General features: G+C 37.3%; 1 protein-coding gene across 1 annotated transcript in view; it reads right to left on the bottom strand.

Annotated features, from left to right (window-relative positions):
• The window catches only part of top2a (DNA topoisomerase II alpha), a 29,671-nt gene extending 5,338 nt beyond the window's left edge, over nucleotides 1-24,333 (bottom strand). The window contains exons 1-28 of the mRNA XM_048170375.1: nucleotides 24,093-24,333; nucleotides 22,381-22,527; nucleotides 21,976-22,066; nucleotides 18,984-19,047; nucleotides 18,760-18,905; nucleotides 18,580-18,677; nucleotides 16,303-16,515; nucleotides 16,026-16,199; nucleotides 14,980-15,081; nucleotides 14,760-14,897; nucleotides 13,237-13,375; nucleotides 13,000-13,157; nucleotides 12,001-12,126; nucleotides 11,809-11,919; nucleotides 11,607-11,712; nucleotides 9,996-10,105; nucleotides 9,772-9,864; nucleotides 9,556-9,670; nucleotides 7,975-8,096; nucleotides 7,461-7,609; nucleotides 6,994-7,225; nucleotides 6,736-6,870; nucleotides 2,100-2,296; nucleotides 1,807-2,006; nucleotides 1,196-1,287; nucleotides 958-1,104; nucleotides 778-861; nucleotides 386-571 (exon numbers count right to left, since the gene is read on the bottom strand). Coding sequence (XP_048026332.1) covers nucleotides 386-571; nucleotides 778-861; nucleotides 958-1,104; nucleotides 1,196-1,287; nucleotides 1,807-2,006; nucleotides 2,100-2,296; nucleotides 6,736-6,870; nucleotides 6,994-7,225; nucleotides 7,461-7,609; nucleotides 7,975-8,096; nucleotides 9,556-9,670; nucleotides 9,772-9,864; nucleotides 9,996-10,105; nucleotides 11,607-11,712; nucleotides 11,809-11,919; nucleotides 12,001-12,126; nucleotides 13,000-13,157; nucleotides 13,237-13,375; nucleotides 14,760-14,897; nucleotides 14,980-15,081; nucleotides 16,026-16,199; nucleotides 16,303-16,515; nucleotides 18,580-18,677; nucleotides 18,760-18,905; nucleotides 18,984-19,047; nucleotides 21,976-22,066; nucleotides 22,381-22,527; nucleotides 24,093-24,119 — 3,702 coding nt within the window. The 5' untranslated portion in view covers nucleotides 24,120-24,333. The remainder of the gene's footprint in view (nucleotides 1-385; nucleotides 572-777; nucleotides 862-957; nucleotides 1,105-1,195; nucleotides 1,288-1,806; nucleotides 2,007-2,099; nucleotides 2,297-6,735; nucleotides 6,871-6,993; nucleotides 7,226-7,460; nucleotides 7,610-7,974; nucleotides 8,097-9,555; nucleotides 9,671-9,771; nucleotides 9,865-9,995; nucleotides 10,106-11,606; nucleotides 11,713-11,808; nucleotides 11,920-12,000; nucleotides 12,127-12,999; nucleotides 13,158-13,236; nucleotides 13,376-14,759; nucleotides 14,898-14,979; nucleotides 15,082-16,025; nucleotides 16,200-16,302; nucleotides 16,516-18,579; nucleotides 18,678-18,759; nucleotides 18,906-18,983; nucleotides 19,048-21,975; nucleotides 22,067-22,380; nucleotides 22,528-24,092) is intronic.
• Nucleotides 24,334-24,512: the final 179 nt, after the last annotated feature.

The raw sequence follows: 24,512 nt of genomic DNA, 5'->3' as shown, positions 1-24,512 counted from the left end.
ACTAGTCTGACATGCAAAACCATCCCACTTGCATCCTTTGCAGTGTCTCGCGCATGATGTGGCTTTCTAAAAACCCACATAACGCCCCTCCAGGCGCTCGGCTGTTTTCGGAAAGACTCGGTACAGTGTATGTATATTTTATAAATATGATAAAACTAAAGACTTTTCGGCAATATGAAAGATGCAATACTCTGCCAATATGAGACTTACAGAAACTGTGTGTGATGCCCCCCATTTTAAGCCATCACAGGAATACATTTCTCTATTTTTATACATGTAAATAATTTAATTGTAATATTAGAATATTACTGGATTGTTGATACTGTATTTGTGATAGTGACCATTCAGATATGTATTCTAACAAAAGCCATTTAGTATGACATACCTTCGCAGTTTTGCCTCGCTCCTTCTTAACGGCCTGGACCTTCATAGTGCTGGTGATACGGGGGATGACACGGCGGCCCTGCGGGGTGGGCATCGTCTCGTTCTTCACCTTAACCACTTTTGATTTGCCCACTTTGCCTTTCACCTGAGGCATCACAGTCTGTGCCTCCTCCTTCTGTTCTACACGCTATATACAAAAAACACAGATAACCACTGATGACTGCAGAAATCACTAATAAATAGGATATACATTGAAATACTCATTTTGAAAACATGAATGCCTGATTTTCATGAAAAGACTTAAATTTGTCTTTTCTACACACAAAGCAGAAGCATCAGTTTAAATAAAAGAGCCATCAAATGCAAAAAACAAATTGATATCATCTCATTTACCTCCAGCTCCTCAGTAAAAGCTGCCAAATCTTCTTTCCACAGATCAGAGGGTGCCTTCATCTTGAGCGTGTTCAACTCGGTCATCTGCAGAACAAAAGTGTGAAAACCTTTTTAAGCTCCACTGCTATACCAAGTCACTAACTAAATCGCTGTGTTTCCATTCACCACAGACTCAGTCACCTTAGCATCTCTTTGTCTGCACAGCTCATCTTTCTTTTCTTTGGTCAGGAACCACATGGGCATGCTAAGAAGATAGTTATAATCAGGGCCAGACGTCTCCTCCTCTTTCTCCTCCTCATCCTCCCCCCCAGCGTCCTCCTCAGCATCCTACCAAACACAATGAAAATGATACTGATGCAGGTAACCAAGGAAGAAAACAAAAGCATTTCACTTGATATGAGGCCGTTGTGGGGTGTACCTTCTCCTGAGCCTGTTTCCATGCCTTAACAGGGTCGGAGTCATAGCCCATCTGCTGAAGCATGCGGATCAGCTCCTTCTTGGGTTTATTTTCTAAAAATAAGATGAGAAGCGTTATATCAAAGACTTAAAGGCCCATTCTAAAAATAAAAAGACATTAGTTTTAAATATGCTAGTTAAATGAGATCAAGTTACCTTGGAATCTCCGTTTACTTCAATTACATCCAGTGATTCACAATTAGTATCAATTCTTATGCGATTTTGGACATTTAATTGGGCAAACTCATTTCTCTATTTTTTACATTAAGATCTCACAATGAGTATTCATGTTCTCATGCACACTGCATTTAAAGTCATTCAGCCTTACTACTTCTGTACTTTTGTACTAAAAGGCTTTTGTGTTGATGAATAGGTTTATATTGCACTTTCAACATGTTTTCAGTTCAGTGTATAGAACGAAGCAAAAATGGGCTTAGCACCAAAACATTACTAATTGCTGCATCTATGATTCTGGTAACACACAGCACTGATCCGAGTGTAGTGAGAATGCTCTAGTCTGTTAATATTTTTTGCGAAAGCAATGAGAAAAAGCAAAAACGAAGCACATCTCACCAATGACCAGAGTGCCCTGGATCTTCTCCAGAATGAATCGAGCCTGGTTGGAGAGTCTGGCACTTTCAGCTCCCAGCATTCCTAGCAGCCAGTCTTTCCTGAGGACATAATACTTCATTCTGAGCTCAAAGAAATCCTTCAAGATGTCCTGAACGGACTCATACTTCTTCAGACTGCCCACATGATCAAACAACACCTGCATGAGGATGAGATGGACAGATGATTATAGTAGGATTAGGTGAAAAACAAATGCATATTGCGAGGTGTAAAATGTGGTGTGCGTTGTTCACCATGAGTTACAGGTGAGCAGGTTCTGTAGCTTGAAGACTTTGTGTAGTCCAGCTGCCTCCGCCTCTCTCAGGCGCTCTTCTGTCATCTTAATGACAAAACGCACTGTGGTGTCCGTATGATACTCCTTATAGTCTGTGATCAGAGGAGGAACCTTCTCCGAGCCGTTCAGCATCACCTCCAACACATTTTCCTTATAGGCCTGAGAGATGTTGTGTTATTAATAATTTATTATAAAGAAAAAGTTGTCAATTTTAGTTGCTGAACTGACTGGAATCATTTTCTGCTCAATATTCTGTATCACCCAGCTTTACATCACATTTGAGAGGTTAAACGCAATGCTAATTTGTTTTATAAACTGAATGAAACATGAATTTGCAGTGGCTGACACTGCTAAGAGCTTAAAGGGATAGTTTATTAATTTTTGCCCTTTGTCATTTATATTCCTCAGGTTGTTCCAAACCCATAAGACTCATTCATCTTCGAAACACAAATCAATATATTTTAATGAAACCTGGGAAATTAATGTCCTTCCACTGAAAGACCATTTGTGTTTTGAAGATGAATGAAATGGGGATTTTCAAATATTCGATTAGTAGATTTAATTATAGAATATATTGAATAGGTTGTGCGATTATAGTCTTAAAAATATTCCCCATGTTTTCGGTGCTGATGCGGTGGTGACACGTTCATGTAACCAGAGGGTGGCGTGCGCTGCCAATAATGCACCTAAAAGATGTCAATTAACTCCCAGACATCCTCACACGCACACTAGACTTGCGTGGCATACAGCAGAGACATTAAAAGTGCTGTTATTCAGGCTGTTAACAATGTGTTGTAACATGTTTAGGCAGCCTAAATCATTATGGCTTAAGGTAGGCTTGCTGCGATAGTCGGTATCAACAATTGTCCACCACAGCACCACCCCCCACCGTCGTTTTGATTTTTTTTTTTATAGTAATAAAAATAATTTTGTTCAGTTAGAGAACAGACACTACAATTAAAAACTAAACGTATCTGCTCAATTCAGCGTGAGGTGTGAGAGGAGCAAGAGTTGCAGCACAGATCAGCAGCAAAAGTCAGATTTCACCTCACTTCGCCCATTCCGCCTCACTCTTGACTGACAAGACGACGACGGAAGATTTGGTTTCAAAGCGAAATGTAAAAGCATCCATTTGTCATTGTACTGCTTTGTTGTTGTGTTTTTCATTAAGAATAACAATGAACCCACCATTCAAACAATCGCAGCTCCTGAATTGGCACTAATTTGAAAGTGAAAATAAAATGCTCACAGCCGTATGGGCATTTATAATAGTGCAGAGCGAGCATTTTCAGTTAACTCATATGGAAGCTCAACTTCTATATATTGAAAACACTCGTTCTGCACTGTTATGAATGAGGTGAAAAAAGACTGAATATGTGAATGGTCTCTCTCCATTTATATATGTAACCTACATGCGTGTATGCTTGCGGGGGAGGGGTGCGATTTTCAAATTATAAATTGAATAATTCCCAGCGATCATCGAATATTATTTTTGCTTGAAATGCCCATTCCTACAATGAAAGTCTTGTTTTGTGGAAAGACACGAAAGTGAGTAAATGACGATTTTCGCTAATACTTTTACAGTGTCCTTTTTACATGTAGTTACGGTTGTAATAACTATAAATTTTGCATAATTACATGCAACTAACCCTAAACCAAACACTAATCCTAGCCCTAAAGTAAGTAATAGCTATTCTTGCTATAAATAACGTTGTTGCCCAAAGTTTAGATAGCATTGAAATTTACCAATTATAGACAGGGTTCCTACACATTTTCCATTTCAAAATTCCATACTTTTCCATACTCAAATTTCCAGACCTCCTTCCAAACGATTTCTGCCATTGGTGAGCCTCGGTCTCCTTTTCTATGTTTTTTGGCGCACCAAAAATATTCTCGCCGCTTTATAATATTAATATTGAACCACTGTACTCACATGAACTGTTTAATGGATCTTGAGAGAGGAAATGTCACTGCTTCATGTTTGTAGTCCGGGTCCTACAGTCTTTTAGTGATTTTTAAATTAGTGTTTGATTGTTGAAATAAAGTTTTGTATTTAGTATTCATGTCTAGGCCCTTCTCTTCTTAAAAACCACGTACCTGTGTGACTTTTGTTGGGGATAAAATCTACAAGTACTAATATATTCCGTTTAACAAGTTGGCATGACTTAGTTTGTTTCCCTTTCCGACCATACCACTCGCTACATAGGCGTAAATATTTAATTTGTCTATTAATTCGATACATTTCTTTTATAGAGATCCTTCTGTGATTTATCCATCTGCTCTGTGTTTGCTCTGTTCTCAACATTGGTTGTTTGCATCAAAGTATTTTTATAGAGTAGCCTAAGAGTATGAGTAGCACAAGCGAAGTATGACAGTTTCCGTAATATTTTATTTAATTCCTAACTGTATAAACATATTTGCAAAGTGAAGAGAGGTGAAAAAGGTGATGTGTAGAAAGTAGATATTGTAGGGGGGTCTGGGGGCATCCTCCCCCAGGAGAAGATTTTTGTGATTTTAACATGTAAAAAAAGCATTCTGGTGCACTCTGGAAAGAACATAAATGGAAAAAACAACATTTGCTTCAAGTAAAAAATAAAATAAAATAAAAATAAAACATTTTGGCACCGGGGCTGAGCATTGAAAAATTTCACAATTGAATGCGATTTTGATTCAGAAGCTTGCGATTTGATTTTGATTTGATTACCTTGATTTGATTCAGTATTGATTAATTTGGGCCTATCAGGTACAGTACATGGAAAATTTCCTCAAAGAAAAAAATCTCTTAACTAATGCTGTAAACTATACAGGGAACCACAGCTGGTACATCATTATAATATTAGGTTAAATTGATTGTAAGTTACTTACATTTAGGCTAACTTACACACAAGGAAGTTTTTATAATAACGTTATAATAAAAGTGACAATTATTTTTCTACTCTTTTTTTTTTTTTTTTTTTTAATGTAGGCCTAAACATTTAAATGGTGGCTGTCATAAAACAGATTTATGTATTCAATATCGAAGCACATGTTGAGTACAAATACAATGAATATGTAATAGCCTATAGAGCATATATTTAGCAAAATGCTCCTCTCAAAGTTCATGTTTTGTAGCTGAATGATGAGTCTTTGGACATTGAAAGGCTTTTCTGAGGTAGGCTAAATGTGACATTTTTACAAGCTGTTTTATTGACGCCTTTTTGCGGTTGAAACGCTCATTGATCGATTGCATGTGACATGACAGATTTTGGTAAGTTGTACTGTATCTTTCAACATACCTTCAGATGTTCAATCATTTTGTGTTGTAACTAGTAAAGCCGAAGAGATGGCTGGTTCACGAGCGCTACAGCGATCTATCACGCCACAGAGCGCCAAGAAAGATCGTGACTCACTCCAGTCTATGGGAAAGTAGCCCATTTGCAATTCTTATGAGAATCTTGTGTCACACTCACTCACCCCGAAAAAAAAAAGAACTCTTCGGATCTAAACGATTCACATAAATGATGTATTTTGATTCAAAACTAACAAATTTCGCCACAAAGTGACTAATTTGCAGGTACAAAAAAAATTAGAAAACTGAATAGAGGCAATAGTCTGGAAACACAAATATTTTTCCATACTCTGATTTCTTTTTTCCATACTTTTCCAGACCTGGAAAATACTCAAATCAAATTCCATACTTTTCCAAACCGCGTAGGAACCCTGTATAGAAAACATCTGTCAGAACTGCGTGAGAATGGAACTGAAATACTTTCCATGTCTTGTGCATTGTGCAGATTAAACCCTGCGGCTCGTAATGACACATTGATGTCCTAAGACACGAAATGATCAGTTTGTGAAACAGTATTTATATCATTTTTTTTACCTTTAAAACACCACTATGTCCAACTGCGTTCAGCATCCGGTTAGTGAGGTCAAAATCGCATTCTGATGATGGAACTGATGTCTCGCGATTTGCTTCAATGAGTGCGAGACATCACTTCCATTGTCAGAGCGTGTTCAGACCTCACTAACCGAATGTGGAGGGCAGTTGGACATAGTGGTGTTTTAGAGGTTAAAAAAAAAAATGATATAAATACTGTTTGGTTTCTCGCACAAACCGATCGCTTCGTGTCTTAGGACATCAATGTGACATCATGAGCCGCAGGATTTAATTTAGATTTGTCGTCTTTTTTTTTTGTTTTTTTTTTCCCTCTTATAGATGGAGTTCCCATGCCATGCATTATTTGGCTGACAGACGGCAACAGTTGGAGTTAAAAATCATTTGTCACCTACATCTTGGATGCGTTGGGGGTAAGCAGATAGACATCAAATTCAAATTTTTGGGTGAACTATCCCTTTAAAACATGAAAATTATACACTTCCATGACAACGCAACTCTGCACCATTATGTGAGTGTAACAGTGACATGATAACCCAAAGTTTATCAGTTGTCAAATTTTTACCAGTGTGTCAACCTGAATATTGCCCACCCCTACTTGTCACATAACAAATGAGGGTAAACAACATTTGAGTCCTGTGAGGAAGCATGTATAAGATTTGATATAGCTTTAATGCATACAGCCAGTCCTAAAGCAAGTACAAGAACAGACTTCACATACCTGTGTCCAGGTTTTGATTGGCAGCTCAGTAATCTCAATGGTGGTGGAGTCAATGATGGCCACCTCTCCATTATTAACATACTGATTCTTTGCCAGTTCATCAATGGTGCCCTTGAACCCCTTATAGCTGGGCAGCTATACGTAATAGGAGTAGGCATAAGAGGAGTGTAATGTTAATCAGTGCTGATTTGGAACACAATATGGATTATTAAAATCACTATACATTTATGGTAGTAAGACGTTAATTTTTATTTTTACCATGGGAAGTGGCTCTTCTCCATTGAGCAGGCGGTGAATATTGTTGATGATCTCTCGCAGATCATAATTGGGGATGCGGCTGGCCCATCCTGTGCCAATGCCCTCACCTCCATTAGCCAGCACCAGAGGGATGATAGGAATGTACCACTCTGGCTCCACTCGCAAATTGTCATCGTAGTTATACTTCAACAGGTTATCATCCACAGAAGGAAACAGTAGACGAGCAAGCGGACTGAGAAAAGATATTTACTTTACTAGTAATGCAATTAATGTGTTAGCATTATTACAAATAAATCATATTCAATGGCAATTGTGACAAAATGTACAGATTAAATTGGACGTGCTTAAAAAAAAAAATAAAGCCGCCATATATTGCATAACTGTTTTAGTGCAGCGTAACATAGCAGCTCCCCATGTAGTCAGTTGACAGCAAGACAGCTCACTGGGTTCACAGGCTGTGTGTGTACCTGAGCATGGTAAAGATGTATCTGGGGCTGGCAGAGTCTTTGCCTCCATGCAGACGTGTGCCAAACTGACCCAGAGGCTGAAGCAGGTTCAAATTATTACTGCCCACAAAGTTCTGGGCAAGACCCACAATGGTCATCATCAGAGAGACCTGAGGAAGAGAAAACCATTTAAATAAGAGGGAGAAAAAAAAAAAGTTAGCATGGCCTCAAGTTATTGGAGTATGGGCCTATTGGAGTATTGTATTGACAAATTCTGTGGACTGTTGGATCATTTGAAAAAATTACCATAACTGGCTTAACATCATGGCATCAGTTTGACAGAACATTTTGCTATGTTTCAATAATCTAACATGATCATGTATTTTTCAAGTCTTAGCACAATTCTTCTGAATGCGTTATCAGATTTATTATGGTTGCAAAGTCTTACTCAAAACCAAACGCAACGCAAAAAGTCTTCATCTTCATATTCAGATTGCACAATGAATCAAGCGAGTGGAACAAAATAAGTCCTCACCTCTCCATGGTGGTATGCTGACATCTCAGCTACTGATCCAGCCAACTGGGCCACTTTCACCTCTCTCTTATCATTCCTCTTAAAACAGCAGAAAATCACTTTCCTCTGACCTGGTTTCAACCCTGAAACACACACACACGCACACACAAATTACTTCTCTGCTTGCCTGTTCAAAAGTTACTATATTCTCTCAAACCTATAGAAAAATAAATTCTTGTCCTGCATCTTAGAGTTGGTCACAAGATCTACATGACATGCCTCACAAAGCAAAGTTAGTTTATCGAGAAAAAAAAAAGATTTGAAAAAAAATGAAAAAGAACTTCACTGTGAGTGTATCGAGGCCTTTACAAAAATAAGTAGACAGAAGGGAGTCATATTACAAGAAGATTAAGTTATAACATTCTGATTAAAATGGTCAAAAAAAACATTCTCACAACAAGACCAGTAACAGATTAAGAAAATAAATGGGTAAAATTTTGCTTTCATGCTGACTTTAAAAGAGTGAGATACCATTGACAAATCTATCTTATAAAGGCTGCATAATTGTATTAGGGCTACGGTAGTATCGCAATACTAAATCTTTAAAATACTGGTGATGCCACTATTTTTTTTTTTTTAACTGTAGTACCGTCAATAAGGTAGTACCTTTAATTTTGTTGTAACTGCAGCAGTTACACTATTTAAAAAGTTAATTTGGATACTTATGGTTGCAAAAACATTTGCAAAAGTCTTTTTGAGTGCCGTTGCCTTGTGTCCATGTGTAGTAAATGCGGTGTAGAATTCATGGCTTAATTTGGTCCATTTTGTAGATTTGAATATGAATACTGCACAGTATCACAATACTATTACGTATTATGATACTTCAGCTTGTATAGTATCCTATTATGCTTTTTATGATATCGTGAAAACCCTCAATTGTACTGCCTAACCTTTGGAATAGCCTTTACAACTACATAGAAATAAAGCAACAGTAAATACAGGGATGCAAACAGGTAAGGGGGAAAAAGGTGAGAACGCTGCATGGAGCGGGGTGGGAGCATGCTGTGCACAGAATTTTTTGCTTTACATGCTCATTTGTAGTTACTTTAAGGGATTTTTCTTCATTTATTTATTATGTCCAATTTTTTTTTTTTTAACCACAAAAAAAATTGGTAACTTTATTTTAGGGTCTTTTAACTAGTTGCTTATTAGCATGCATATTACTAGAATATTGGCTGTTTATTAGTAATTATTAAGCACATATTAATGCCTTATTCTGCGTGACCTTATTCTACATTCTTAATCCTACCCCATACCCAAGCTTAACTAACTATTAATAAGCAGTAAATTAGGAGTTTTTTTTTAAGAGAAAAGGATATTTAAGACAATATTGGCTGATTAGACAGCAATACTGTTTGCCACATCTCAGACCCCTCAAATACATAATATATTAATATAAAACACCTTCTCATTGGATCTATGCAAATGCAATTTTGATCTCAAAAAGGCAAGTTCTCTCTGAAAGGTGAGGAGTTTGCATCTATGTGAATATTGAAATGACTGCGATGCATATGTAATGTTGGAAAATGTAGAGTTTCTCACCATCCACTAAGCAAGGAAGTGATCTCTCATTGTCAGAGTTGGAAAACTGCACAAGCTCTTTATTAATGAAGTCATGGTAGGTGAGGGACGTAGTTGCCTGTCCGTACAGATACTCCTGTGAAAAGCAGAAACAAGATGATGCTTCCTGGTGGAACACAAACCTTATCTCTATTTCTAAAAAGCAAATCTCTAGATTGATTTTCAGGGTGGTGGCACCTCAGGCAGGTTGTGTTCTCTGCGTTGACGTCTATTGATCATGAAGCTTGTCAGCCACTCCTTCCTCTCCTCTACCATCTTCTTACTAAAGGCCTGCAAATAAAGCAACAAACATCTTCAGTAAGCTTAATTTTGAAGCCCTTTTTATGAGGTCACTGTGACACTGCAGTTTTTTGTAAATTCAGTCAAAAAATACAATGTACTACAACGGAAAAATAGTTTACCAGGGTGATAGCCTCATCATCGGCTGGCCCGGAGTACTTAAAGGGGATTCGATGTCTCGTCATATCCGAAAAATACTCTTTGGCCTCCTTAGATGTGCTGGTACCCAAACCTGGAGAAAGGCATATGGAAAACTACATGTGAGATATTTACAAACAACCACGTACACATGCACATTTTAGAACCACTTTAAAATGTTATTGTAAACACTAGGATTGGGCGATATGACCAAAATCTTATTTCACGATATGAGTAATTGTTTTACGATAACATATTAAGATCATTTCTTATTTTTAGTCATTAAAAATAAGAACAAAGCAAACTACAAAAAAAACAGGACAAATACAATAGAATAAAGAAATGAATTGAATTATTTTTCAGGTACAATAGATTTAACATGCAAGAAATACTACATAAATTGAATAATCAAATTTAAAACAAATACTGCAGTCTTTACTGTATAAAGTAAATAGGGTTGGGCATTGAGAACCGGTACTAAATTTCCAAGAACCAAGACGTGCACTTCGATTCCACTTAACGATTCCTGTATTCGAATTTTAATGCGATTTTAAACCATTTAAGTGCAATACAACATGAAAGAACTCGTGCACTGTTTTGCGTGCTATGCAGTCGCGCACATCTCAAGTGCAGTTGACTTCTCTTTTGAGTTTCCTTGTGCTTGAACGGAATATGCACAAAATTACAACAACAAATCCTCATGAACACAGTCGGATTTGTCTTATGTGAACGTAAACAGATGTGAAAGAAAATGCATGTGTAACAGTATTTAAGCTGTGTGTTCGATCTTAAAGTGACCACAGCTTAATAAACATAACTGTTTACTTTAACCATTTAATGTTTGAAATTTATATCAGTCTAGTTTTTGCTGTGGTATTTTTGTTCATTTCCTCTTGTAGGCCTAAGCGTTCTGTAGGCTGCTGATTGTTCTTCATGTTATTCAGCTGCAACAGATTATTTTCAAAAAGACAAATAAGCATTTGATTTCTAAATGTTTGACTTCATTTTTTTTTTTTTTTTTTTTTTTTCCTTAGAATCAAAACTAGGAATCGATAAAATTCAAACAACATCCAACCCTGGAAGTACATAAATTGATTTTTTTAAGTTTTTTAAAGCACATTCAGTTTTTTACCTTCTCATTCACGCATGTTTCTTCATCACTAAAGCAGTGGTTCTCAACTAGGGGGCCGTGACCCACTAGGGAGCCCCAGCTGACTCCTATGAAGGTCTTAAGATAACTTCAAATATTTGAAAAAAAAAAAAAAAAAAAATGTTTAGGTGAGGGGTGGCCTTCAAATATTTTTTCTTTAACCATGGGGTCTTGGAGTGAAAAAGGTTAAGAACCACTGCTCAAGTGTCAATAACTAAGTAGTGCTGTGCTAAGGACATATTTGCGAACCACAAATAAACGATATAGCAAAATCTCTAACGACAGGCACTTTATATTGCCGCCACAATATGTTATCATACTACCCAGGCCTAGTAAACACCCAGTGTACAGGTGACCCAGTCTGTGACCCCTTCACTTGTACAGAGACTGAGTAAAAACATTGCTTACGTTTGCCAGTGGACTACCACAGGTGTTTGAGACAAACCTTTGTAGTATTTGATCTTCCAGGATTTGATGTTACTTTGTTTCTCCTTCCACTCCGTGAACTCTGGAATACTGTAGAAAGAAAGCTCCTGCTTCTTATTGGATGCCTAAAAAACAAACAAAAACAACACCGATAGTCAACAAGATGTTTCCACAACAAACATTTTTAGGCACTATTGATGACAAGAGCAGTTGGCATCTACTTTGATGATAGGGGTGATGAACTCTTCAAGGAAGCTGTGGCGCAGCAGTGACGGCCAGTTATGATGGATGAAGTTGATGAGAAGACCTTTAATGTGAGATCCGTCTTGATCCTGCAGAAATCACCCAACATTACACACAAAAACAACAACTGTACCATATCCTGTAACGGACACACTGTAGTTGAGTCTGACCTGATCTGTCATGATCATGAGCCTGCCGTAGCGCAGGCTTTTGAGTGATTCAGGGTCACTGTAGTTCTTCTTGTACTGCAGACCCAGGATTTTTATGATGTTGTTGATCTCAGCATTCTCCATGATCTACAAAAAAAGAAAAGTCTCAAATGATATAGAATGTAAAACTATTGTTCCTACACTTTATCTGAAAAATAAATGATTCTAAACCCATTTTTGTTTCTTGTGTGAAGAACAGGAGAATGTCTTTGTGTGTACAAAGTAAGTAAATGGGGATTTGAGACAGTTGTGGTCACCATTCACTTTCATTATATGGAAAAGAGAAACTTAAAATGGCAAATTGCACATTTCTCAATTAACATGCTATTTAATTAGCCATTAAGCTAACATACATTACACAAGTACTCACATTTCAGACATTGCTCATATCATATATATTATATAAAAGTGGATAACTACTTTGCAGACACAGTCAACTGGGTTGAGTGTTCACAGACCAGCTTTGACCATTTTAATATGGCAGATGGCTTATATATATCAGCCCATAGGATATCTAGGTAACACTTTACCTTACAGTGTCATTGTTACACGTTACATGTAGTTACTTTAGTAATAACTATAAATGAATCATAATTACATGCAATTAACCCTACACCAAACACTCATCCTAACCCTAAAGCAAGAACATGTTTATTATTAGACAGTACTTAAATGGATAATTCCACTTTAACATGGACAACTTAAAGTGTAATAGTGGTATCTATGGATACTAATAATCAATACAAATTCCCTTAGATTTACATGACAACTGTGAATCTTCACATTAGCTTTGTAGCCAAGAAAATCTAAATGAAAGGAAACACGACAAAGCTAATAGACAACCATTTATATATAAAAAAAAAAAAAAAAAAAAAAAAAACACACAACACTTTTCTTTTGTGGAGTCTGTAATTGAAATGACCCAAGTGGTAAATAAAAGCCTTAGGTTTTTTTATTGACCTGTTTGTGTGACGCCTCTCGCACGTTGAGGATTTTACCACGCAGAGGAAAGACACCATAGCGATCACGTCCCACCACACCAAGACCCGACACAGCCAGAGTTTTGGCTGAGTCTCCTTCAGTCAGGATCAGAGTGCAGCTAGTGGAATTCTTCCCACCTGAAACAAACAAACCATCCTGAAAACATCCAGGCAGAACAATCCTAAGATCATAAGAGCACAACAAACCTCTTGTTACCTGCATCGTTGGCATCATCCAGCTTGGGTACTCCTTTAATCTTAGTGTGTTTAACAGCAGAGCATTTCTTATTGAGCTGAGCCTGGGCTTTAAACTTCACCCAGTTCATAATGCTCTCCACAATTCCACAGCCATTAGCCTAGAGACAAGACACAGAGGTCAATTAACTCAGGAGTTTCACAGCCAGGGTTCATAGACATTTTCGCATTTTTTTACATTTACACATTTCCATGACTTTCTTGACCTAATATTCCAATTAAAGTCTACATATACACGTAAAAGAATAAATATCCATATCATTTATCATAGCATATATTAACTAAAATGAATGACTATTAATGCTTTTTGTTTGCCTGTTATTTGGCTTGAGCCCCTGCCCCTATAATTGCTAATAGTAAAGTGCCCTTTCGGTCATATTGCAGTGCCTCATGGAATGCGATTTCAACCGAGGGTGCATTTCCCATACAACAATGTAACTTGCTGCTTCACTACCATAGTACGATGCATCGTTGAACAAAATCAACTAGCTAGTCATGACTGTTTCCCGAAAACCGCATTGTCGCAAACCTGTCCTTCAGCCATGTTTGTGAATGATGTCAAGCAGGTGGTGGAGTAATAACTTCTTTAAATGAATCCATTTAAGATCAACTTAATGCTATATTTGTTTTATAATTTACGGACATGGCATCTGATGACTAATTCTCAGTTATTTTGCTTTATTTCCAGATTCAATCATAGGCTTGTTCTTACTAGAGCACGCGCTCTTTAAAAAACGGTGCTTAAAATCTCGACACTAAAATATATAAACGACGATTTTGAAATAAATTATATATATATATTTATTTTCATTCATTCATTCAAAAATCGCAATTATGGTAAGGGGAGTTACATTTCAGACACAAGCTTGAGGTGTTTGGCCAATCACAACGCACTGTGTCAGCTGGCGAGTCAGAGTGCACTGAGCTTTTCGGAAGGAGGGGCTTTGTAGAAATCAGTGCGTTTCAGGAAAACTGGGACTAGAGAAGTTGCAATAATGTACAGTATGTCAAAAGTAATGTGTTTTTGGAACATTAAAGCATGTTAGCCTATTCTATTACTCCCAATAAGCACAATAAACTTAAAATAGCATGAGACCCATTTCAGGGAGCTCACACAAATAGGCATGGAAATGTTTAAAAGCTGCCACCTATTTGTGGGGACCGAATTGAGATGGTAACTCGGTACTACAGAAAGGCTGGTATGGTTACATTTTTAAAACTTCAGAATGGACTTGGTATCAAAGTATTTGAACTTTTGACAACACTATTACCTGCAAACCAGTTTAACCTTTAACTGTATGTGCTGCCAGTATATATACACCATGCATACTAAAATTCGACTGTTGTTTCCTATTGATCATGGCAGCAATAATTGTCAAATGCTGGAGAGGAGCATTACATGAAGCACTATTACTACTATTATCCTATGATTTCATTCAGTATGGCTCGATTCAAAATGAATGATTAAAGTGTCACATTTCTTACCTGTTTAATGAACTTGTCACTTAGAGAGCAGGTCGAACCGAAACTCTTCTGCTGTAAGGTCATGTTCTCTTTGGTCTGAGAGTCAAAGCTGGGGTTCTCAATCAGACAGTTCACAAACAACCACATGTGATTCTTCACCTGCACACACAGAGTTTAACCAGGTCAACCAGAGAGCCATAATCTTTGAGTTTTATCAGGTTTGCTCATAATCTGGATGTACCTGGAAAGGTTTGACAGCCACTCCAGCCTTGTTCTTCTTTTTCACCACTTCAATCAGTTTGGACACAATCTGGTCTGCAACATAGTCGGTGTGTCTGCCACCCTGAAACAAAAAAACACTGTATTGAAAGGACCTCCCTCTGACAGATTAGGAAGGATGGGGGGAAAAAAAGCATTGATCTCTTTCCTCTGTGCTGTTATGGTTGTATTTGTGCCGTGGACTCTGCTAGGGCTGCCCCCTAATAGTTGACGAGAAGGGGCTTAGTAGAGCAAATTTTAATTGGTCAGTAAAAAAAATTAATATTTTAATTTAAATGAATGGCTGTTAATGCATCCGTTCAGACAGACACAAACAGTCACATACCATCAACGTGATTCACTTTAAATCTATTTTATTGCCATCGCAGCGCAAAGAACTAGCTTTTGGTAATGTGCACAGGGCCACTGCTGTTAAATAACTTTGTAGCACTCACAAACAGACCATCTTGCTTGGTGGATATGGAACGTTGAATGACAGTCTTTTTAGAGCTGCTTCACAGCTGAAATTGAATGATAACTGAATTTTTCAACATTAAAATAATGCTATTTTAGTGTTTATTACTCTGAAGCTGCTTTGAAACAGTCTGTATTGTATAAAGCACTATATTAAATGTGACTTGATTTCAGTCTTGTCACATAGGCATATCAGATTCCGTAAGAGTTAAACGAAACTGACGGGGTTTGTTCTTATGTCAAGCAAGTACAGTTGAGCATCCAATTACCATATTTGTTGTGCATTAATGTTCAAATGAGAATAAATCCCTCAATTAAATCTGTCAATCAATCATGCCTCTTCAGTAGACTTGGATTAAATGGCTAGATTTTCATAGATTATTATTACTACTATTACTACATTTATGAATTTGAAGCATCTAAGCTTTGGGTAAACAAACTTAATGGAGGGACAAAAATGAGGTTTCACTGCAAATATTGTCAAAATCAAGCAGTTTAGCAAAATCAAAAGTTATGCCAACCACAATGCCATGTTGTAAACCTGAACACATTTACCTTAGTCGTGGCGATGCCGTTAACAAAGCTGACTTGCTGGAACCCTTTATCACTAAGGGTAAGACACACCTCCCAGCGTTCATTTACACTCTCATGGACTATCGTCAGGGGAGAACCAATCTCATCCACCTTATCCTTCAGATACAGGTCCACGTAACTACGGAAACCATTCACCTGAAAAATAAAGAAACTTAAAGTTGGATGGAAAAATACAGTGATATAAACAAACAACTGAAAAATTAATGGGGTCAAGAGCAAAACCCAATCATCTACTCACTGGCAGTTTCTTGCCGTTGAGAAAGACACGGACGCCCTTAGTGGATCCAGCGATGTCATATGCTCGTCGAGTTAGCAGTGCGACAGTGTCTTTATCTAAAGCCTGCATCTTAAACTTTGCCAGGTCCGGCTGGAATGTGATGCAGGTGTAGTCATCACCATCGAAGGGTTTGATCTTAGACTCGCCTGCTCGGCCCATGTTATCAAACCATGTCTTTGGGGAAAAGATTAAAACTTTTACCACTTTTATTTCAAGATAAGGCACATCACATTCTGATCAATGGTTGACACTATTAAGTCACATTTGGCTGTATTATAGCTAAAGTATGACAATCACTGATCTCCAAATAACACTTGATTGCCAGCAGGCAGTGAAGCCATTTAAGTGTTCGAGCTGCCGTACTGATATCCCCATAACCAGAGGGTGTCAACTACTAAATGCAGATACCTTGACCTGAAATAACCTGGTTAGAAACGTTTATTGAGATTAGTTTTAAGGATATAGGTATAGAAATTGTTACTGTGAACATCTAATGTTTATGGTTATTTTATGCAGGACATAAAATATAGAAACAGGGTTTTTCCTGGGTCAAAAATGGTCTTCAGCGGTGGTGGACAAACACGGACATTCACACACCCAGTACAAAATATCCTTCCCATGTGAACATGGGATCCAAGTACTGACAATAAATCCAAAATACATGCAAAGAAACAGTTTTTAATATTAACTTATCCTATTTATTCATGAACTAAAATATAAATCACTGTCAGCACTAGGGATGTAACGATGCATCCTGAACCGGTTGAAAATCGATTAAAACGTGACGATTCAAGTCGGTTGAGATGACAAATGAATCACGATACATTTGGGGGCGGGGGTTAATATGAATGTATAGCTGAGGGGAACTGACTGTGTTTAGAAAAGTTTTGATGGCATTTTCTTTTCATCTTCCTTCCGTACAATGCATTTTAAAGTAGTTTTTATAAGCGTGCAGCACTGCTTTGTTTGCAGCGGTAACCATGGAAGCGCTGCATTGCCGCTGTTCCATAAGAAACCACTGTTTTTTGTTTTTTTTTCCCCTAAGGCACGTTTATAAAAGCTACTTGAATGCCCTAATTGAACTAAGGCTTAATTCTGACTTAATCTAAGCCCTGTCTGTGAAACCGGGTCTTTTTGTTATGTAATATGACAGTCCCAATCATAGTCATTATTAGTTGTGCATTGCTGTTTGAGCTGCATGTGCTGAAGCTGATCACCTACACGCTTTACTACGGAGTTAATTCTTAACCAACCTATATGAGACAAATCAAATATAGATAGGCCTACACAAAATAAACAATGTTAACACTTACATTTGCACAAAACAAAAGGCTGCGAAAGCACACGCAAACTTTTAGTCACGATGAAGGTGTAACTTGAGCTTTAAAATGGTACCAAACATAACTCCAGTGCGCTCGCTTAATTTTTACTCATGTCTGCTTTACATGTTTCGCGGTTGAGCAGCATGCTCCTGCATGAACCTGCTTAAGTGACGCTCAATACGTTTTATCGATTAAATATATAATTGACAATCTATCGTCAATTAACATCCCTATTTCACCCGTTTACCAGATATGTCTGAATGGCTACAAAGCTCAAAATTCTGCAAAAACACGTAAATAGAAACCTTTCATGCTCTTCACTGACCACTTTCAAACACTCACAGGGGCATTTTAAAGCAGCCAGCTATCAGCGGATACAGGTATTGCAGAACGTTAGGTATAGTTTTATTAGATTATCAAATAAATCTTTGGCAGCACAAAGATTCAATGTGGCAGCTACCAAAATATTTTCAATGCAGGAAAAACCCTGTTCAGATATAAAATCCTGACTCGTTAGGAAATGTTCACTATTGCAATCAGATGATTTCCTATTTGTTCAAAAGGATGTGTGGGAATCCCAATATGGCAGCATGGGGGTGTCATGTTATAAGCAAATCAGTTGTTTGTTATAGATCAATGATCATAATACAAATAAGCATACCATACCTCGTATTGTTTTGGATTAATAATTCAAATATTCAAAACAATACTGTATACTTGTATTATTAATAAATAGATATAATATTCAATCATCATAAAATGATATATATATATATATATATATATATATATATATATATATATATATATATATATATATATATATATATATATATATATATATAAAAAACATAGGTTATAAAAAAAACATTTGTGAGAATTCAACATGCTTTGAGTAGTCAGGTATCAGGCTTACCTGTTTGAAACACTGTTTAGACTCTCGGCAGGCGGTCTCTACAGTAAACTTAATGCTGAAGATGTTACATAACTTCGCACCATATCCATTACGGCCACCTGATGACAATACAAATGATTACACATCTCCATTAAGTCTAGAGCTTTCAAATGAATCCAATCACTTCCAGTGCAACCTCACCTGTGACCTTCTTCTCGTCATCATCATAGTTACTGGAGGTCAAGAGCTGGCCGAAGATCAGGGCAGGAACATACACCTTTTCCACTTTGTGCTCGACAACAGGAATACCCTTCCCGTTGTTCCACACACTGATGGTGTTATTCTCTCTGCACACACGGACACAAATCACTTAGCCATCCTCTCGATCTACACCACTGAACAACCAGAGTATGAGCAGTACTTACGGGTCAATGTTGACCTTGATGCAGTTCATAGCCTTGTCCCTCTGTTTGTTATCAGCAGCATTCACTATGAAACAAAGAATATTACACTCAAGAAGTAGTCATCTGAGCATGTCTTCTTTATAAGGCTAATACTGAGTCAACGTTCAAACATGCTCGCTTTTACAATATTTGATTTACTTGAATAAAAACCTCAATTAAATCTCTTTATTATATAAAGTGAGTGTGTCTCTTCGGAAGACTTGAAGTGCTTGATTCATATGGATTAATGTTAACATGTTTTTATGATTGTTAAAGTTTTGTTTGCATTGACTTTCAATGGAGAGACAGATATCAGTCAGGTTCCAATAAAAACGTTCATGTTTGTGTAACAAAAGTCTTACGAGTTTGAAATGACATGAGGGCAAGAAAATGACAATTCTAATTTTTGGATGAACTATCCCTTTAACAATTTAAAACTCAAATTTCTTAAACTTAATTCAAAAGGGAAGCCTATGTACTACAAGAAGAAGAAAAAAAAAAAAGAAAGTATACTAAAAATGCTGTCAGAGTCTTGCATGTAATTTGTGTTGTGTGTATTTTGTTCCTATATAATATATAAAAAGAAAATATGTACTTGAGTAGGGCTTGGTATCGTTTGAATTTTAGAGATTACGATTCTGCTTATCGATTCCTAGTTTTGATGCCAATATAGGCAAGATAGATATTGACAAGGGGAAATTTTAATTTTATAACAAGTATCTGATTCCTGACCTTAAGTATCCAATTCCAGAATTGGAATAGATTTTCGATTCCCAACCCTACACTTGTTGGATGTATAACAGTATTTCTGTGCCAAAAATACTCTTCAGATTGCTCACAAACTTCATACATTTTTTTTTTCTGAGTATGGGTAGTATTACATAATAAAGGGCAGAATTCCTTGTATGGGCACTTCTCCCGGAAGAGCGCGTGCACACATTGACCAGAGCGAGAGAGCAAGAACAAGCCCATCAACATGCTTCGTTCGGCTTTATGGAAGTTGTCGGCAGCCCTTCACAGGACAGATTTGTCACTTTGTTTTTAGACCACAAAATCAACAATGTCACGAAAGAAGTGTGTTTTTGGTTGTGAGGGAAAGTTAACCTTGCTTCCCAAAGAACCCAGTGTTAAGTGGAGCTGAGAGATTTGTGCTCACGCATTACATCAATGCACTCTTGATATTTGTTATTAAAATAATAGCCATAGAAACTGATAGTTGCAATTAATTTTTTATTGGTTAAAATGAATGGAGAATATCTCGTGTTTTTCCATGGCTGCTCGATCCCTCAGGATCGGCGCTTATGGTTTTATAAACAAGGCCCAGTTCTACGCTGGATTTACAGATCGTTTGAAACTGAAAGATGGAGCGGTCACAGCAGTAATGATCCCGGTTAGTGTTGTCAAAAGTACCGACTTCGGTACCTATCAGTACTGAAATTTTAAAAACGTGACGCTGTTGAGCGGATTCATAAACATCTCTGATTGGCCATTGTGTTGGTGCGCTCATCGGATATGCCTGTGATTGGCTACAATGATCAACGCGTGGGAGCATTTGAAAGCACACGGAAGTGTTTGAATTTGAAAGCGTTTTGAAAGTGGGAGCGCGAGCGATTGAAAGCAGGCGTCTAACAGTGGACCGATCCGCGATAGACGCCTGCTTTCAAACGCTCCCGTGTGTATCTGTGTAAGCGCTTAGTGAAGAGATTAATTGATGACTATTTACAACGTTTTTACAGCGTTGATCATTGAAGCTTATCACAGACATATCCGATGAGCCGTGAAAACAACGGCCAATCAGAGATGTTTACGAATCCACTCAACAGCGCTCAAAGCGTCACGTTTTTAAAATTTCAGTACCGACTAGGTACCGAAGTCGGTACTTTTGACAACACTAATCCCGGTCATGAGTCGGAACCGCAGGTGGTGAGTAAAACTGCTTCAAATGTCTGTTTTGTTTGCAATAGGCGCCTAAGTGCATATAATGTAAACAACAGGAACGTAGTGAATTCATAAATTCATTAATTATCATTCACTATATGCTATATTCATTATAGTGATTTAAAAGTTAACCATGGATAATGCGATGGTGTATTGTGTGCGTTTAAATACATTTGTTTAGCTGACCATTGATAGCTTGCAAACGATCGCTACACAAAAGCTGCACATGCTTGTCACTCTTTAGCTCCGCTCACACAGCATGCCTCCAGGTGCTCGGCTGTTTTCGGAAAGACTCGGTACAGCGTATGTATCCTTTATAAATATGATAAAACTAAAGACGTTTCGGAGATATGAAGGATTCACTACTACTCTATAGGTACTAGGGCTGGACGATTATGGCCTAAAATCAAAACCTTAATTAATTAAACATGTTACCTCGATTATGATTAATGAACGATTATTTTGTTTCTGTTGATATAATAATACACATCCGATCATCTAATCGCTTGAATATCCAAACCGTAAAACATACAACTGACACAACTCCGCCGTTTCTGTGTGTTGACTCGGCATTCACCTCCGTGTTGCTTCCATGCCATTGACTGGACGGGGCGGAGTCACGTGGCTACACACGCGGTAGTATGTTTTTAATGGGTAAGTATTAACCGGATTAAAAAAAAAAAAAAAAAACAGACATGGGAATTTCAGTTTTGATTACTTTTTCGAATAACCGTCCAGCCCTAATAGGTACTCAAGATTAACACGAGATTGACAGAAACTGTGTGTGATACACACACCCCCCCCCCCCCCCCCTTTAAGCAAAGGTCATTATATTCAAAGATAGTTTCATCTTGTCTTTAATCTTAGCACATGCCTAATACAATAAAAACTCAATTGTATAATAAAAGCTATTAATCATAACAATGACCTCTAGAATACTCGATTAATCGTTCTTATAATGGTAAGACTAGTACATTAGTAAAAACGGTTAGCTGCAGACTACTTGACATTCACTATACCAAAAGACAAAACTCACCCAGAATCTCATCAAAGATCTTGTAGAGTCCTGGAACATATGTGATGTCTCTGCAGTTCATCCCTGCATCCTCATCAAACACCCACATTTGCTAAACACAAAAGAGAAAGTGAAGAAATGTTGGGTCAATGACTTAAACTTAAAATAAAATTGAATGAAATGTGTTGAAAGTCTGATTTAGGAAATATGAGCTGGTCTTCACAGATTAAGCAGATTCAGTGTTTTAATTTGATTAATATACACATGACATTTACAGTACAGATTAGCAAGACTTCTTGCTTAAGTAAAGTGAGAGACCACAATATTAATGAAACATCATGGGGCAGTATGCGCTATTCATAAACAATGGGTGAAGGTGGTCCTGATAAACATTATGACCTCTCAGCACAAATGGATGGTCCCTACCTGAGTGACAGGCTCCACAGAGCCAATGTAGGTGTCTGGCCGGAGCAGGATATGCTCCAGCTGGGTCTTCTTCTGATAGATCCGCTCCACAGACAGCCGCTTCTCATCTTTCTTGGGCTTACTGAGTGCCTTATTCTCAAACAAACTCTAAAAGACACACAAAAAGTTACAGCAATTATGATGCATGGTAAGATTGATAGAAGGAAGTTGTATTAGAATATATGTACGAGATATAGAGGATGTGGGGCAAAAGACAATAGGTTACATCACAGCAAACGGTCCAGTAATTTTTTGCGTTACATTATGTTGCAGGTTCATTTGACCCATTTTGATTTTTGACTTGACGGAAATACTTGAGTGGATGGTATTCTTGAAATTTTGTGACCTTCTCATTTACGGTCATGAAAACGCCTGCAAAGTGTCGAAACTGTGGAACGTGTATACAAAATTTCTATTACGATTATGAGCATAATACATTTCATTGTTAAAGGCAGTTGCACAGAGTTGAAATAAAACATTTTTTATGTATTTTATGCCAGTTTCTCAACTACCCTGACTGGGTATTTACATGTATGCATTTGGCAGATGCTTTTCTTAGAAGAAATTTACATTGCAGGTGTAAATTATCATCAGTTCATTCAAGTTCAGTAATGGGAATTGAACCCATGATCTTCAGGAAGGCACACAGAAGAAATGCTTTTCCACACTTTTTTTTTTTAAGTTCAAAAAGGGGTATAATATTATTTATAAAATTCAACTTATGAACACAGTTAAGTACAATCCTAAAAAAAAAAAAAAAAAAAAAAAAAAAAAAAGTTTAAAATGTTAAAAGACATTATTATTATTATTTTTTTTAATAGTGTGATTTTTGGTGAATTGCATTTAATCCAATTAGTGTCAATACTCCATTAAAAATCATACCAAAATACCAAATTCTGAACATAATACAAAGGTTAAGGAATGAGGGACTTATTCCAGAAAGTATTTTGAACAAAAAAATGGATAGAGTACAGTGTCATCAATTTTGTGGACCATTTACTAGTCAAAGGAGAATGACTGTAAAGTTTAAGATGCACCTCAAACATCTTCAAAAAGTTTCTGGCCAGCATTAAGGAGTAACTTACACGGTTTAGCCTCAAAGCTAACAGGCATGGGAGACCACCAGCCACAGAAAAAAGGGGGGAGGGTAGTGAAGGGATATTTTAGTTTTCTTTTTACCTTTTCGGTGACTAGGATAGCCAGTTTACAGTTTACTGTAACAACAGTAATGTAGCGGAAACTGTAATTACTATGGCAACGTTCTTGTAAGGGTCTAACGTTACTCATCAGGCATCCATTTGAATGAATTCGACTCATCAAACGAGTCAGTATAAAACGCAATGCAGAAACGTACCATAAAATACAGAACAACGCAATGTGCAACCCAAGGAAAAACAAAACGCTCGCTAATGTAGTGAAAAAAAAAAAACATAACAGCTAAACTCTAGCAAAGCACGACCCATATGATGACAGTCGTCGAACGCTATACTGGAGTAAAAAAAAAAAAAACTTTGATGAGTAACGTTACTTGAACAAAACCACCATATCAAACTGTATCGTGCAGATTTACAGGCCGCTCATCGATAATTTCAAGTATTCTTTCATCTTATTTTTCTTTATTAAAATACATATGAATGTCATAGACATCATAACATAAGGATAAATTAATTTACCTTCAGGGGTCCTTCTGTTCCTGCCATTTTCACTGTTCACCTCTAGAACGAAACTGTACGAATTCAACCGTAATCTATACAGACTTGTCTTCTACTGCTGTCAAATCACTAGCCCTGCTCAATTACAGATGATTCCTCAAAGTATCTAGATTAAAGTTGTGGCTGAGCGCCTGAACTAACCCACTACCACACGCGCGACTATAACAACGAACCTCACTAACTGCTTTTCAAATTTCAAATCACATATATCTCCTCCTCCCGCCAAAGTCACTGGCCAATCACTGTCCGGTAGAGTTGGGTTTTTGCATCCTTAACCAATGGCGTTGCAGTTTTCTAAACAGGGACCGGCCTCCTTTCACAGGTCCAATCAGAGTCCAATAACAAAAGAGATTTTTGTTCCGGACTTCCGGTCTCTTTCAC

The sequence above is a fragment of the Megalobrama amblycephala genome, linkage group LG20 (genome assembly GCF_018812025.1).
Source record: "Megalobrama amblycephala isolate DHTTF-2021 linkage group LG20, ASM1881202v1, whole genome shotgun sequence".
NCBI classification, from domain to species: domain Eukaryota; kingdom Metazoa; phylum Chordata; class Actinopteri; order Cypriniformes; family Xenocyprididae; genus Megalobrama; species Megalobrama amblycephala.
This window is presented reverse-complemented; position numbering and strand designations above follow the sequence as displayed.